The sequence below is a fragment of the Parasteatoda tepidariorum genome, chromosome 1 (assembly GCF_982258835.1).
Source record: "Parasteatoda tepidariorum strain Cologne lab strain chromosome 1, Ptep-v5.0, whole genome shotgun sequence".
In the NCBI taxonomy this organism is placed as follows: domain Eukaryota; kingdom Metazoa; phylum Arthropoda; class Arachnida; order Araneae; family Theridiidae; genus Parasteatoda; species Parasteatoda tepidariorum.
The window spans coordinates 47,353,565-47,371,212 of NC_141755.1; the positions used below are offsets into that span (position 1 = coordinate 47,353,565).

General features: G+C 28.8%; 1 protein-coding gene across 1 annotated transcript; it reads right to left on the minus strand.

The window, feature by feature from the left end:
- Positions 1–1,953: 1,953 nt before the first annotated feature.
- Positions 1,954–17,648, minus strand: LOC107451430 (uncharacterized). Its single transcript, XM_016067517.4, has 7 exons — positions 17,527–17,648; positions 15,528–15,636; positions 13,964–14,028; positions 11,493–11,600; positions 6,752–6,793; positions 5,251–5,274; positions 1,954–2,179 (listed from the first exon to the last, which is right to left on the minus strand). Exons 2-7 carry the CDS (start codon positions 15,622–15,624, stop codon positions 2,117–2,119), a joined length of 399 nt encoding a protein of 132 aa, XP_015923003.1. The 5' UTR covers positions 15,625–15,636; positions 17,527–17,648; the 3' UTR covers positions 1,954–2,116.

Below are 17,648 nucleotides of genomic sequence, written 5' to 3' on the forward strand. Positions count from 1 at the left end.
GCTTTGAAAGCATGCTTTAGAGCGATGGAATTACAACCCTCGTATAATTAATTATCTTTTACTATGTCAACGTATACTACCTTTATCTTACATCTATGAGTCATATTCAATAATATTCCAGCTAATTTATTCATTTAATTCACTTCCATCTAAAAGATTTTTATTTTCAACGCACCTTTACAGAAAATTTGAATGAGACCTGGCTTATTTCAATTTTATTTTTTAACTTATTTCACAGAGTACCTCTAAAGGTCTGGTTTCTTAGGACAAGCGCCTTATCTGAGCGTCAGCGGGACGTCAACGTCCCGCTGACGCCAACAAAATACTGGTTTGTTAGCTCAAGATCTGGTTTCTTAGAACTAGCGCCTTATCTGGGCGTCAGCGGAAAGTTGACGTAGAGCTGACGCCAAAAAAATACTTTTTTGTTAGCTCAGCGTGAGCAGTCGGTCCAACGCAGACATTATCTCTCATTGCGCATGCGTTAATAACGTAAACAAATATTTATTTTGAATTTGTATTGATTTTGTTATTGTCGACCAGAGTTTTAGAGAACAAATAATGACTTTGTCCAAGAAAAAACACATTATAGCTGAGCTAAATGAAGAGTGCTATGTTTAATGAAGAAGCTATGTTTAATGTCAAAATGAAAATCTTGGCTGATTTCAATGTGCTGTTGGATGTTGTCCGCCATTGCTTCTGTCGTTAACGTCACGTTGTAATCCAACTGCAGTTGAGTTGGACGGCAATTGTAGTTCAAGATGAGCGTTCGATGACGTATACTATCAAACTCACAAATAAACCAATCAGAGGTTAGCGCTGATTTCCAGCTGACGGCGTCCTGTCCTAAGAAACCAGACCTTTAGGAACACTTTCATTTGTTACATTTTAAGCCTTCCATTTTTGGCTAATAATTTAATTAGAATTCACAATTAATCGCCAATTCACTGACACATCGCCATTTGGCAGTATTAGAACACGCCAATTTCTTACTTTCATTTATAGCAATCCCCAAGCAATTTTTTTCAAACTTCACATTTATTGTTACATGTTATGTTATATTTCCATATACATCTCATTGCTTTTGCCCCCTTTCACAAATGAAGCTGAAGGCCTATTTGTTATATCTTTATGAATTTGTACTGAAATAAAATGAGATGGTATTTCAGAATTACATCGTGGCTATTGAAAAATCACTGTTTCTTTATCACCGCAGGAACCTAAAACGAAGCTCTATAGTCTTATAACACAGATATTACGAATTTTATTTCCTCCATGTTGGAAATAACATATGTTGAGAGTAACCACCAATAGGTTTCTTATTGGTGAAATGTCCATTCTGTCAAACATACATTTTTAGAAAAGTCAACTTTTTACACATTTAGACAGTTTGCATAATTCAGAACATTCTTTTCGCATTGTTTTTGGCATTGATGCTTGCGTATAGTTGAAAGACACTTCCGAAGGCATTAAAAACATATTTTGAAAGCAACATTTTTCACATTCAGGTCTGCTTTTTCAATTCTAATTCAATTTAGTATCTTGAATGTGGAAAAGATAAAATTTATTTGATTAATTTTGTAGCTTTTGATTTATGAATAGATAAAACCAAATTTTAAAAAAAGAGAAAGATAATTAAAACAATCCTACATGCAATGGGAACTACACGAGTTGCATACATTCTGTTAAAATTGAAATAAAGTAGCGAGGAAAAAAAATACTTGCATCTGCGAGAATAGTAAACGTTGTTTTGAAAAATCACCATTCAAAATTTGCTAAAATCAGTTTCTCCCAAAGCGTGTCAATATCAAAAGCTTTGGGCCTTTTTCATTAAAACGCTTTTAAATTATTTATTTATTTTAGTGTAATCCTTTCGAAAATAATTTAAAATATGTGAAGAAATATTTTTTTTTTCAAATTTTACTATGATGGTGTTGCTTTTTAAATAAATTTCAGTCTAATGTAAGAAGTTTTATAAAGTTAAAAGACATGTTTTTTGTTAAAATATAAAGTTTATTTAAAAAAATGTTACATTATATTTTTCATACAAGTATAGAGTAACAGTTCATTTTAAATTATCATAACATTTTATGATTCTCTTTGCTGTTTTTTCCTCTTCTTAAAAGCCAATGCCTAGCAGATCCATTGCACCGTTCTTCAAGAAAGCGGTGAAAACACAGGCCTAGAATGCAAAGTAACAGTTTCTTTTTTTTCAAAATATATCGAGTGAAGTTAATTTTTCAAAAAAGAGAAATTTAAGCTTACAAAATTTAAAGGCAAATAATTAATTATAATTTAAATTAATTATTTTAAGCTTTGATTTAGTACTTATAATTATGAAATAGATATTCTGCTCCCTCGAAAACTTTGTTGTGCGCAAAGAATAAAATATCTCGTATTATTTATTTTCGAATTCTACTGTCCCTAAGAAAAAGATTTCTCGGTTTTTAGGATATTTCAATATGCATTAAGAATGAGATATCTTACCTTTCTATTCAATAAAGAAAGCTTTAATGCTATTAAAGTATTATTTAATGCTATTAAAGTAAAGAGGGCGCTATACTTCTTGAGAAATTTTTCATCACAAATTCGATTTCGTTTCCATAACTATTTTAAAATTTGAAGTATGAAAAAAATGAGTTCTAGCAAACCTAGAGTAAGCCATGAAGTTTTAACTGCAGAAAAAGAAATTTCAAAATACCAAAATGCAAATAAATTCTTGGAAGAGAACTTCCCCTTTGAGCAATCCCAAGTTGTCGTCTCATAATTTATTTTCTTTATGATGATTTGAAAATTTCTTACCAATGGCAATTTCAATTCTTATCAATAAATAAATTTCTTATCAATGAAAATTCATGGCTTGCTTACTTTATGTTTGCCTAAACTGAGATTTTAAATTTAAAATTTTATATTACTATTTAAGGTGAAAAAGAATTTGGGATGAAACATTTCTCCTGTATTGTGGTGTCTTCATAAAAAGGTTTTTAAGATATTTCATACTCCTGAAAATTCAAATTCCAATGAGAGAAGTATGTCTTGACTTTCAGAAAACATTGCTGCCTACGTTATAAATGTTTTATTTTTTACAAATTAATAATTCGCAAATATCTTTTTCGTAGTTCGCAACGTATTTGTTTCATTGTTTAGAATTTATACATGCTGCTTCGCATGTACGGGTTTCTTTAGCACTAAACAAAGGGATTCTACCGGCCTGCTCAACGTTAATAAAAGGGAATTAATTAATTCATATTTTTGAGCAATTTATGTTTTAGTTAATTCACGAAAAAGTACAGGAGGTAGATAAAGTACTGGAAGCACTTTTATACTAATATAATTTTTCGTAATTCTCCAGAAATACTTAAAGAATATTTTAATAACTTCCGAAATGTTTAGAACATATGATTTTTCATACATATCTTTTAGAGGTTAGAGGGACCAACAATAAATTTTAAACGGAAAATAGTGTTTTTGTAAACCCTATGGCAAAAATGTAGAAATAAATTTGTAACTTGTAATAATTATTTGGGTTGGAATATGCAATAATTACACAAAATTTCGCCTAACTTAAATATTTATGGAGATAAGTTTATTCTTATCTCGCCCCGCCCTATTTTAGGGCATACGAGAGTTGATAAATACACAAATGATACCTTAAAAAAACATAAATCTCTAAAAGTTACATCAACAGTGGATATAAAAATCTGAATATCTAAAATAATGTTCAGTACAATTCTATATAACAAGTTAAAACTAAATAAAATAATAAAGTAGTAAAAAGGTTAAAAAAAAAAAAAAACAACACAAAATATTTATGGAGATATGGACTTTTATTAAAATGTTTTTGTCTTACGTCTTTTGCCATAAGCTTTAAAAAGATAGGATAATATTAATCAAAATTTTTAGAGCAATTTAAAATTAATTAAAAAAGTTTTGCTTTAAAATTTAAAACTTTTTTTTTTTGAAAACTGCTTAATATATAAGTAATTTAAGTAGTTTTTTGATACTACGCATGCGCAGAAAAAATTAACATTCTTTTCATAAAGTTGTATGAATCGTAATTGGCAACCAATAAAAAAAATTCAATTTGGATGTCTTAAAAATTTAAAAAAATTTAAGCAGTTTTCAAAGTAGCTTTTTCACATTTTAAGGAAATGCTCAAAATGATCAGGGGTTTTCTACAAATATATTTTTGTATCATATAATACAAAATTAAATAACAAATGATAAAACCGTTCAATAAACGTACCAAAAAGGAATAGTATAAAGAAAAAATAATATGCGAAATAAAAGCGTTTATGGAGGATGATCCCCAGCGATGCCGGGGATATTTTCAATAAAACCTCTTTAAAATACAAAATGATATTTGTGAAAAATCCCTTATCATTTTGGAGCTTTCTTTTAAAAAGTACGAAAACTACTTATAAAAGTGCGTGAGACTTTTTAAATTTTTAAGATAATCAAAACAGACTTTTTTAATTAGCTGCCCAACACAATTCACTACAAAGCTAAGGGAAAAAAAATTTAAAATTTTCCCGCGCATGCATAGTATAAAAAAATTACGTTAATTACTTATATCTTGAGCTGTTTAAAAAAAATTCGAAAATTTAAAGCAAAAATTTCGTAATTAATTTTAAATTGCTCAAAAAATTGTGTTTAATTTTATAGAATATTTTTCAAAGCTATAGCATAAAAAAGTAAGACAAATGTTCATATTTTCATAAATATTTAAGCTAGGCATACGAAAGTTTGTGTAAATGTCGCATGTAATAACCAAATTAACTGTCGCAAGTAAAAAAATCTATTGCTATATTTTTTGGCATAGGGTGTTCAAAAACATTATTTTCCGTTCATATTTTATTGCCGGCCAAACCTCTAAAAGCTTTTAACTTCAATGACAAGTATGAGAAACCCCATAACTTAAACACTTTTAAATTTATAAAATGATTTTCTAAGTAATTTTTGATAAATATAAAAACGTGTATTAGTATAAAAGTGTTTCAATTGTTTTATACACTCCCTGTATATGATGCTTTGTATAAAACTTTTTGTAACGAAGCACGGCGTATTTTTCTTAAAATCTGTAATTTTTAAGCTGTATGTATAATTAATAGAACATTAGTTACACAAAATATTAAAATTAATTTCATTCTAAATTAATAGGTTAAGCAAAATTTGAAAGTTTTTTTTCCTCCACTTTTTAGTAGTAAATATATTTTGTAAAAAGTTGAGTAAATTGTAATAAATTTTACTTACAGATCCCTTTTCCAAGTCTTTAAACTGCAAAAAAAAATATATGTCAAAAATAATCAGTTTTTTCCGGAAGTTATTCAAAAGTAATAAATATCCCACCATTATGAATTAAGATTGTTAAATGGTTTATCAATAATTTTACTTTGATTAGTAATTAATTGAGTGATTTAATTAAAATGAAAACATGTTGACGACATTTACAGTAGTCTTGTGTAAATTTGAAATCTTAATGATTCGATATTTATAACTAAACCATACTAATTAACTAATGAGGCTTAATAAGTTATGAAACTAGGAATGAAATAATGATTTTTTTTTGTATGTACTAGATTTCAAAATATTTCTTTCAAACCTTTTCTGGTGCAGTCTGACGAAAATTATAATGATTTCAAAGCACTAGAAATGTAAAACTAATCCGGGTCAGCTAATAATAATTCTAGTTAATTAGAATGACTCTATTTATTGTTCCTTGAAACACATGTTGACGACATTTACAGTCCTGGCACTCCTGGATCAAGTATTGGGAGAAGGGTTTTGCCTTCGTGGAGGACTTTTCGATAGAACTAACCCGTTTTGCTTTACATGGAGGGAGAAGCCAAGAAAACCTTCCACGGTCAGCCATACGGCAGAATGATTCTAATCTACGATCCATCTACCACTGAGGATATTTTAAGTAAGCACTATGGTGATGAATTTGTGTAGACCAGCCATCACTAGGATTCGAAACCGGGTCGTCTCATCATTTGGAGATGAGTGCTCTATCCCCTGTAGAAATTTTGGGCTACTGCGGTATGATATTTTGGGTACCATTTGATTACAATTTGCTTTAGTCACCCGTTGGTGGCGTACCACTAGAACTCTAATACCTTTATCTCTGTAAATTTACGATAGGATCTAAGCTAAAAGTTTTAGTTTGATTTCAGACTTTCCTCCAATTTTTTGGTATTTACTGTTATTTTCCCTTTTGACATAATAACTGGTTTATTCTTGATAGTATATAAATTTTAGAGTTAAATTATATAAAAACATACACAGTACAGGTGTTTTAAAAGCATTTTTGAAATGCGATCTATTTAATTCTTTTTTTCTTTTCTACCTTTAAAATATTTTTTCTAATTTTTTTTGCTAATTTTCCTTTTTAATAAAAGCTGGGTATTTTTTTCCCTTAGTATTAAGTTAACATATTTAAAAAAAAAATGAAATTAAGCTCTGCTTTGAAAATATGAGTTAAGCGTTTGAGAATTAGTTAAAACTTAAAAAAGCTTGACAATTTCACACCAAGATATTTTTATTCAAAACTTTCGTTAATGTTCAAAATAAAATAATGGAAAAATGAGTATGCTATGTTTTAGAGATAGTGAATAAATATATATGGATTAAATATTAAAAAAAAAATATAGTCAAAATAAGCATGGTTCAGTTTATGAAATAGATTAGTCGAAACGGATATGGATTAGTATTTAACCCACGATTAAGTGTGATTGTCTGAGTTACTATAACTTACCTCATCAGGTCTTTGGTTATGCTCTTCAAAGCAAGCTTGACCCTAAAAAGTGAACACAAATACTTAATACTGATGCAAATCAATATACTATATGTAAATAGCTTGGAGTTATCTATACTGTTATCTGTAAGCTTTGGCAATAATTCCAACATGATGGAAATGCCAATAGACTTTACAATACAGATCACCCCTAAGTTATAACGCCGAATGAAGATAGATATTTTAACAGATACACATATTGTAGGAACTGCAGAAAGAAGAAGGATCTCAGCGTTCGACCGGTCTCGTCAGCTATCCGCAGCCACGGGAAGACGATTCAAGACAAATCGTGTACACAGTTAAAGAAATATTAGTCAGTATGCTCGTCGACCTGCCAAATCTGTGTAGATAGAGATTAACCTGTATAATGCAATGTGGACATCGTAACAGTGGGCTTGCTTATTGTTTTCTCAGGGGTCCAGGTTTAGCTTGCAATCTGATTCCCGTCCGGACTTTCATGTAGAGAACAGCAGGCACCCGTTACCACAAGGACAACATCATTTAACGATATCTTTACGGTAACGTAGAATCGCTCGTTTGGAGTGGAATCATACTGTGCTGCAGAACATAATCGTGTTTCCGATAAACTTTTTTGAACTCACTGTTTCATCCTAGAATCAAACAAATTTCCACAATTATAAGTATAATTCTCTCTCTATTCCACAATTCCTCTTCTTCTTTTAGAATTTATCAAATTTCGTTAGCGCTTTTGCTTCTTCTTTGCCTAAGTACTGATTTATTTCTCCTAATACGTTTAGTTTATAAAATCATTTTGGACACCAAAAAAAAAAAAAAAAAAAAAAAAAATATATATATATATATATATATATATATATATATATATATATATATATATATATATATATATATATATATATATATATATATATATATATATATATATATATATACAGTGGCGTAGTTTTGATGAATGTTCGGGGGGAGTTATCTACTTTTGACACACACATACAAATTTTATATATATATATATATATATCTTCATATCAGGCAATATCTCGTTTCAATAAATTATAAGATGCATATAAAGCAAAATCATTGAAATATATAAATATTATCAAGTACTAGTATATGGTACATATATTTTAGCAAATAAATTGATAGGTGTTACAAAAAGATGTTTCGATGTTTAGATTCTGAAAAGATGTTAATAACATTATTTATATCTACTTCAATTTCCCGATGTATGCTTAAATGAGACAGTCCGTTCAAACGAGTTTCTTTTGTGGAGTTTCTCAAATATGATTTAATTCTTTTCAAAGTCGAAAAGCTGCGTTCTACACTGGCAACAGTGACAGGTAAGGTAGCTCCTATTTTTAAGATGTTGTAGACGTGTGGAAATAAAAGTTCATCACAGAAGTTTATTGCGTCTATAAATGAATGGGGCCTTTCTGCGTCTGAAGGTTGAGTACAACGTTGCTTCCACAGTAAAACTTCCTTAACAATAATATTAGCTGCTGCAACGTCTGATATGTCCGGCCATGTCGTTAAAATTTCTTCCAAACACCCTTCAATTTGTTTTTCACTCAATTTTACTACTGAAACGGGTAAAATGTTTTGAATACTTGTGAGTACTTTTCGATGGGCAGCAAATCTTATATTTAATTGGCAAATAATGTGGTCTAAAGCAGGAATAAATATCAATTTCCTGTAATAATCTTCGGGAGAACATGCAGGATAATTTCCTCTATTCCTCTGTTTTGCTGAAAGGCGGGGAATTTTGAGCTCTTCTCCAACTTCGTCAGCAAATTCAGTCGCATTTTCAAATAAAGATTTAAATTTTGATTCGGCGTTTTCACGTGCACTTTTAAACAGGTTTATTAAATCATCTGCCATATCCACAGCGGATACTAAATCAACCTTTACTCCTTGTAAGTATGTTGATAGCCTGTGAGTAAAGGAAAAAAGCTCATGGATCACTATCAAAGAAATAATAAAATTCCCACCTTTTAAAGACTGTAACAAAATGTACGCTTTCTTTGAAGACTCGTTGTCTCCTGATTCCTGAATTTTTTCCAGAGAGTAAAATATTGGAATAAAAAGTTCTTTGAACGTAATAACTGCATCAAGTCTTTCTGTCCACCTCGTCTCACACAATTTCGTTAAACGTTGCTTTTTAACCTCATTATTTATTTCATTAATTTCATTTCGTAAAATGGCTTCCCTTTTGCATGAATGCCTGAAAAAGTAAATCACTTCTTTTATAACGCCTACGGCATTCCTCAAATAGGAATTAGCACATGTATCGCTTAAGGCTAAGTTAAGAGAATGGCTTGCACAATGAACGTATAAAGCTTGTGGATACATCTCCTTAATACGAGCTGCACACCCTTGCAACTTTCCGCTCATTGAAGACGCGCCATCATATCCTTGACCTTTTAAAAACTTCAAATTTAAATTTAATTCTTTGCAAGTATTGATTAATTTATTTGATAATCCTCTTCCAGTGACGTCATCAACTTGCACAAAAGTCAAAAAGTCTTCTCTCAAAACTAGTCCTTGCTCGGTTTTTTCTAAATATCGGGCACACAGTGATAATTGTTCAACCCCGCTAACGTCTGGAGTTTCATCAGCTAATATGCTGAAGCATTCAGACTTGTTGATCTTAACAACAAGCTCTTTTAAAATAGTCCTTCCACAAATTTCAATGAGCTCATTTTGGATTTGAGGACTTACGTAGCGGCTTTTAGAAGCGGCTTCCTTTCGAGCAAAATGCTGCCTTAGACTTTCATCCCCCGCTGCCATTCGAAAGCGCAGTAGAGATCTAAAATTTCCATCATTGTGGCATGGAGCTTTCATCGTTATCGGTCCGGAGTCACAATGACCACGGCAAGCTAATTCTTGTTTGCCTATTAAAATTATAGTTTCGATGATTGATGTTAACACTTTTCTATTTTCTTTAATTGTGACTTGTTTCGCAGTGTCAAGTTGAAGATGTACGTTAGGAATTTTATTTTCATTAATGCTTATAAAATGTTGCCCAGACACGCATGCATTTTTGTGATAGTCTAAATTTTGATGATAATTAAACTTCTCTTTAGCGTTTTTCCATTTATTAAAAGGCTTTTTCACAAGAGAATTTGGCACTGTATGGCTCCCCTTACCTACTTCTTCACTACAGAAGAAAAAACAATATCGACAAAATGCACCGTCCAAATTTCCTGAATATTCTAACCAAGGGAATTCTAACAGCCATTTTCTTTGAAATTTTAATTTTCTTTTTCCACTAGTAGGAAACTTAAATGATTCATTTGGCATACAACGATTTTTTAAAATTTCCCATTTTTCTTCATCAGTGTATTTTTTACTATGCTCTAAACGCGAAATATCTTTTAACATTGGATCACTTCCACTTTCGATAACTGATTCATTTAAAACTGCAATGAAAATTATGTTTTTAATGAAAATGTGAAACAAAGGAAAGTTTTAAAAATTAAAGCAAATTTGAAACTTGAAAATATAAAAAAAACTTTCAGTATTGAATAAGAAAAGCCGTTCATACGATTCGCATTTAAAATTGCTAACAAAGTAAATAATCACCTCAAAAACGAAATGGGCAAAGCTGTTAGAAACGGAAGAAAAGAAGCACTATTTATGTATACGTTTGAAAAAAAAAACGATTTGTAACGCTTATAATTTGGAAAAAATATTTGATGGGTAAAAAAAATTTTTATAATTTTGTTTCAACTCGATATTTAAGTGTATAATTGAAGGAATCTAGAATAGAACTATACATATTTATAAGAATAATTGAAATGTAAAAAAAATATTCTGAAAGATAATTCTTTCAAATATGTAAATGTTTATTATATACGATTATTCAATTATTTTATATCTTTCGGCATGTCCAATATGAAATAATTTTAAATCAAGCAAATAGAACAGAATCAAGTGTAATAAAATAATTTAAAGTCAACAAAAAAATATTATTTTTATTTTGCTTTTCTTTATGCTGAGGAAATTAAAATTTATAATAATGAAAATTCTCTTTTCAAGAAAATACGTTATTAGCAAAAATCAGAAGAAAGTTAAACTGGAATAATAAAATTTGACAAAAAAATATTGCTTACCTGCTGTTTTTGAGTTATTTCCTGAACTCGAACAACATTCCATATTAGTGAAACAATCGTTTATCGAAACGGAGTCAATATCTTTGTCATTATTTGTTTCAATTCTTGGCCTTTTAATTAGCCAACGATCCATGATTATAATCGAAAGAATCAATCACTAACATAAACTAAAATTCTTTTTTCCCATCTCTTTTATTTTTACCCCCTAACGCTGGAGATTGGTTGAGACAGCGGCCTTGAAATTGATCTCGTCAGCAATATTACTCGCGTGGTCACGTGTAAAATGAAAAAGAAACTAACAATTGTTTTTTGCATAGATGAAGAATATTGATACTATTTTTATATTTATTATTAATTTTTATTTTTATTATTAATTTTTATTTCTTTATTTAAAAAATCACTTGCAAATTAAATTGTATTTATTTTTATAGAGTTGTCCATTTTGATTAAACAAGTTACGAATAATTTCGGGGGGGGTTTGTCCCCCCCCCAAAACTACGCCACTGTATATATATATATATATATATATATATTGGGTACTCATTAAGGAATATCCTGTATATAGCAAATGCTTTTAATAGGATGTAAAGACAGAATGGCTTTTAATTTCTTACTGCTTCCAAAAGAGAGAGGTCCTTGCAGACTCTTTTTGAAAATTCAAATGTGTCCCCACCAGTCTCAGGTGCTACTCTGGCATAGCAAATTTTTGCTACTCTTTGTTTCTGAAAAAAAAAGCGTTAGATTTAAGTGCACAATGTTGAGGTAAAATATTTTAATAGCGTTGCAAATTAAAACTTATTATTTTAATTCCAGGGATTTATTATATTGTTAGATTATTTCTAGTCATAATATTTCATAAATTTTCCTTTAATGGTGAAAATTAGAAAAAAAAAGTTGTAATGTAGTAATCTGGGGAAAACTCTTTGGGTATTTATTTCTGTAAGTGAATAAATAAGAGTTAAACTACAAATATTCGAAATTTTACATTTGATAATTTTTTTACCATAAAATGAAATATTTTTCATTAATAATTATAAAGAATAATATTGCAAATTGGTTTATTGCTATATTTCACTCGTGGAAACAAAACTGCTAATTGTAGTAAATATCAGAATAAAATCAGTCAATCTGCTTTGTGTATGTAAAGCCAGAATCTGAACTTCAACCATTTGTATGAAAGTTTTTTGATTACATCAATTTAATTTCTTATAACACTCAAATCTAGAGGTCTAGAGGGCTCTACTAGCATAATTATAATCGTTTACACTATATAACACTTGTATTAGGTGCATGATTTTTGGTCATACTAAGGTTTGATGATAAGTTTCATTAGCAGCCTTGGAATAGTTAAATAGATTTTGATATTATAAAGAACGCAATCATACTTTTGAAATGATTAAATGCATTATAATAATTAGTTTTAAATTAAGCAATATTTCTTTCAAATCCACTTCAACACTTTAAATGTAATATTATTATATAACAGAGAAGTAAAGATGCTCAAATTTACAAAGAATATCTCTAACATATAAAAATACTTATAGCTTAGCTTTTAAAATCTCTTGCTATCTATTAGACTGAGTGGCACAAATAATTTTTAGACAAGGTAAATAATATTTTAATTTTAAAGCAAATATTTTATTTGAAAAATGGGCTTTGTTTAGATACAACCAGCATTAAGTGGTGCAGATAGCTGCAATCACTGTTAACGTAGAAGGCGGTACCAGCATAAGACAGTATATTTTTTTGGGTTTTTTTTTGGGCAGAACTTTCGAGCATAATGAAACGGCCTGATACACAACAATAAACTATTAATCTAGTTCCGTCTTAGTATTTTTAGTTATGAGTTATAATATAATAAATCATGTTATTAATAATCGAGAGATAAATATTATTCATAATGTTATTATCTCGGTTATTTTGAAATATTATTCATATTGTTTAATTTTATTTATTATACTAATCTGTTATACTGATATATTACACTAATATATTATACTAATATATTATACTAATATATTATACTAATTGAAACGAGCCTCATAATTTTTTTTTAATATTATGCGTATGGCATTGATTTTTAAAGAACAGGAATTATAAATTAATGTTTTATTGAAATCCCTAAAACAATATAGAAAGTGTTAGTGACATTTCTTAGTTATAGTCCATTATTATTATAATAATATACAGTTAAAAGTAATAGACACTTCTGTTACATAGTTGTGAAAGAGACGAAGGTAGACCTTCTTGAGACGCCAATTTTAAGTATCGCCAAATACTAAAAAACAAATATTCTGAAATATTTATTAAATGTTTACACAATTTATCACATGGAAAAACCTACCCGTTTGTTAAAATATTTTATTAAGTAATGACATATGATGGTATATAGTATAACAAATCACATTGTAAATTTCATCGAATTTAATAGCTTTTCTACTTAGTTTTTATCTGCACGTAAAAGTCTCGACGGCTATCATAATAGTACATAGTGTAATTACTTACTGTAAAGATATCGAATGAACCAAGTTTTAAAAATTGATATTCATGCTGAAATAATATTTAGGTAGTAGAGAGATTAAGTAATACCCTCTTTTCTGCTGTTAAAAAGTCTTCAGCCTAAGGCCTTATCATTTAACAATAGAGATAGATAAACAATAGATTTAACAATAGATTTAGAAATACCATTTCAAACCAAAGCTTTCAAAGTTCATATGTCCTGGAGTAACTGAGCACGCGTAGTTTGAAGAATATGTCTTAAGCATGCGCAGTTAACAAATGTTCGCGAATTTGAGGGGATGTGAATCGGTATTGCTAAATCTCTCTTTAGCTAAAAGAAGGGACTAATAAAGGTTATCTTTGATATCTAATTGACATTTCCATTTTATTTATGACTGAAAGTTACGACTTTAGATTTAAAACATTTTAACAAGAAGGTCAATTTATGTAAATAAGAGTTTCTTTGTCAGTACCGTAAAATTAGATTTTTAGAGCATGCTTTCATTCTTTCGTTTGTTTTTTAAATGTTTTTAATTCTTTTAACTGGTTTATGTTCTGAGAATGTTTTCTGTACGTAGTTACTTACATTGTCTGATCCAAATGAATCTTCACACAGTGCCAAGTCCTTCAGCAGATTATCATTGTTTTTAGCTATAGAAAATAAACGAGTATTAATAAACAATCAATTAAAATAAACAGTGCATTGAAATCGAGAATTAATCTTCACTATTACGTTTTGCGTAACATTTATTACATTTTACATTTACATTTTACATTTACATTTTACATTTACATTTTACATTTACATTTTACATTTACATTTTACATTTACATTTTACATTTACATTTTACATTTACATTTTACATTTTACATTTACATTTACATTTTACATTTACATTTTACATTTACATTTTACATTTACATTTTACATTTACATTTACATTTTACATTTACATTTTACATTTACATTTTACATTTACATTTTACATTTACATTTTACATTTACATTTTGCATTTACATTTTACATTTACATTTTGCATTTACATTTTGCATTTGCATTTTGCATTTACATTTACATTTTACATTTACATTTTACATTTACATTTTACATTTACATTTTACATTTACATTTTACATTTTACATTTACATTTTACATTTACATTTTACATTTACATTTTACATTCACATTTTACATTCACATTTTACATTCACATTGCACATTTACATTTCACATTTACATTTTACATTTACATTTTACATTCACATTTTACATTCACATTTACATTTTACATTTACATTTTACATTTACATTTTACATTTACATTTTACATTTACATTTTACATTTACATTTTACATTTACATTTTACATTTACATTTTACATTTACATTTACATTTTGCATTTACATTTTACATTTATATTTTACATTTACATTTTACATTCACATTTTGCATTTACATTTTACAGTTGCATTTAACTTTTACATTTTACATTTATTATTATTATTTTTCACGTTAAATTTTTTACACGTGTAAGTAATTCTTAGTGTTTTTTTAAAATTTGTTTGTTGAAGATCGTTTCTAATAGTTGGAATCCATTTGTCAGTCATGAATTCAAAAAAGCCTACTAATTAATTATAATAAGAAAACTCAAAATTTGGAGATTTTTACCTGCTTGCAAATTACTAAGATATCCATCTCTTACCGAATTACTGTTTTAAAAATTACGGTTTAGTAAAAAAAACCGTTTCCAACAATGCAAAATTTTCTTGTTAAAATACTGTAATGCAGAAAATACTTATACCGCACATTATCTATATATATATATATATTGGCGAGCGCTAGCGAGCAGGGGGCGCAACCCACTAGTTTGTTCTAAAAGTTTAAGAAAAATGACTTTCCCAACAATATTGATTTTTTCACGTTGAATAATAAAGAATATGGGTTTAAGTCTTACTATTTGTTATATAAGTTTTGATTTAGAAAAAAAGAGGCTTATTAGCTATGCAAAATTTTCATATTGAATTACAATATTACATAAACAAGCACACATTGATTATGCGAACTCTGAGTTAGAACAAGTTTCTTTTTTTTTAACAATATAAATTTTTCATGTTGAAATAATTATAATACAAAAATAACAATTACCACAAATTGCTTTTACAAATTTTAAGTCGTCATCAGCTCTTGATAATGTTACTAAAGAGATAGCGCAAACTGCAAGAGTGAACCAAAGGTTTGCCATTTTTAAATGTCCCTAAAATAAAATATTTATGATAAAAGTTATCTACTCGAATGTTGGGTTATTTAGCGTTCGAAATGGCACAAATAATTACATGCTTTTTATAGTTCTTTTGCTAAAACTCCAATTTTCAGCAAAATTACGAAGCGAGCAACAGCGATCATGAGAGGGACTCTTCTAATGCATCGATAAGGAAATAAAAAAGAGTTTAAATGAGAAATGTTGGGGGTATTTAAATAAAATTTGGGCAAGACGAGCTAGAGATGTGGCTTGCAAAGAACACGTAAGCACTTCCTGGAGGGGGGAGGAAATAACAGGCAAGGGTTGAACGCTTTAGTATTTTTTTTAAACAAGGCTCACGCATAAAACGCATTTCAGCACAAACGCATTTAAAACACATTTCAGCTTTATTACGAGTTACTGTCGTCCATCGGATATAACAACCCCTTTTGGCCAAGCAAAAATGGACGTTATAAAGTGAGATCGTTACATCATGAGATAATTTTTTCGATAATATTTACTCAGATGTCAAGAATACTAGTTCTTGACCACTTTAGATAAGAACCTGGGAAACTATGATATAGAACAGGGGTTTCCAACTTACATGAGGCCGGGTACCACAATTGAAAACACAAATCAAATGGTGGACCGTAACTTTATCATAATTTTATGTAGGACTCTTTTATGTTTGAAGGAACATTAAATAGTAGTGTCAGATTTTTACCAAGTTGTACAAAACAAAAGTACTGAATAACAAATTAAAATAAGAAGTAGATTTTTAAAAATATTTAGTTGCATATTAATAATATTGTTAGAAATATTAAATAAATAATAAAAATTCGGGCTGCAATAACTTTAATATGCACTTATGTGTTAAACAATTAATGTGCGACAGATATATAATTGTTATGATATAAAACTTTAAAAAAGTTGGCATTAAAATTTTCCTAGTAGCACACAAAATATTCGATGAGAAAATTCAGGTTTGTCTACTGCAACCACCAGAGAATAGATATTTACATTTTAAATTCAAAATTTACAAATGAGTGTGTAAATATTTTCGTCCAAAATGAGTGGTTTAAAGAAGTTAAATCGGAGAATTTCTTCGAGAAAATTTCTAATATGCACATGCAAAATTATATTCCCAAAATACAAAAAAACGAAATAAAAAAGAGCAACATACACGATTATTTTTGTATTTGAATAAATATTTTCTTGGATGCAAAACCAGAGAAATAAATTTATTTGCTTCGTTGGTGTGTTAAATTTCACAGAAACGAAGAAATTAGGTTTTTATTAACGAAAAAAGTATTTCAAACCCATATAGATAAATCGTCCGCAAAAAAATGTCTAATAATATATATTAATTCGCGGGCCACAAAAAAAGGCTTCGCGGGCCGGATGCGGCCCCCGGGCTGCCAGTTGGAAACCCCTGATATAGAACGATTGCTTCACTCTCCTTCTTTTAAAAGGAAATGTAAGATGTTTTACATTTAATATGCGATAACATTAAGAGAAAAAGTATTTAAGTAATTTCCTTGGAATTTTTTTCGGAATGAAATCATTAATTTTCAGAAGAAGCATTTGTTTTGAAAGCAAAAAGATGTTTCACACATTTTTAAAAGTGACTTTAATGGGAATGAAAAAAGGAACTAAATTTTGGTCGCTACATTTGATTGAACTGTTTAATGAGGAAGCTTCAATGGGCTCTAAACTAGCATTACAACTGTGGCGTTGAAAACGAGACTTAATGTATCTGTCATTATAATGGAAGAGAGGCCATACCAAATGGCGTAGGTTGGAGTAAAATAAAAAGCAGTATACATTAGATTGACGAAGCAAATATTTGTATTTTTATCTTTTATAGATATTATATTATAAAATATATTCAGAAATATTACTTACCTGTTTTTTTCCTTCTAAACGTGACAACTAAGTTGTCGTGTCGTTTTTTATGTAAAGTAATGTAGATAACAATAATCTTAAAATTTTCTTTAACTAAAAAAGGTTATTTGATTAAAAGATAA

Bases quoted from the DNA above. Each gene is read 5' to 3' on its own strand.
- LOC107451430 (XM_016067517.4), bottom strand. From the start codon at position 15,624: ATGGCAAACCTTTGGTTCACTCTTGCAGTTTGCGCTATCTCTTTAGTA. The intron at 6,794-11,492 runs GTAAGAAATTAA...TTCACTTTTTAG, and splicing joins ACCTCTCTCTTTTGGAAGCA to GGTCAAGCTTGCTTTGAAGA. The intron at 5,275-6,751 runs GTAAGTTATAGT...TTTTTTTTGCAG, and splicing joins ATAACCAAAGACCTGATGAG to TTTAAAGACTTGGAAAAGGG.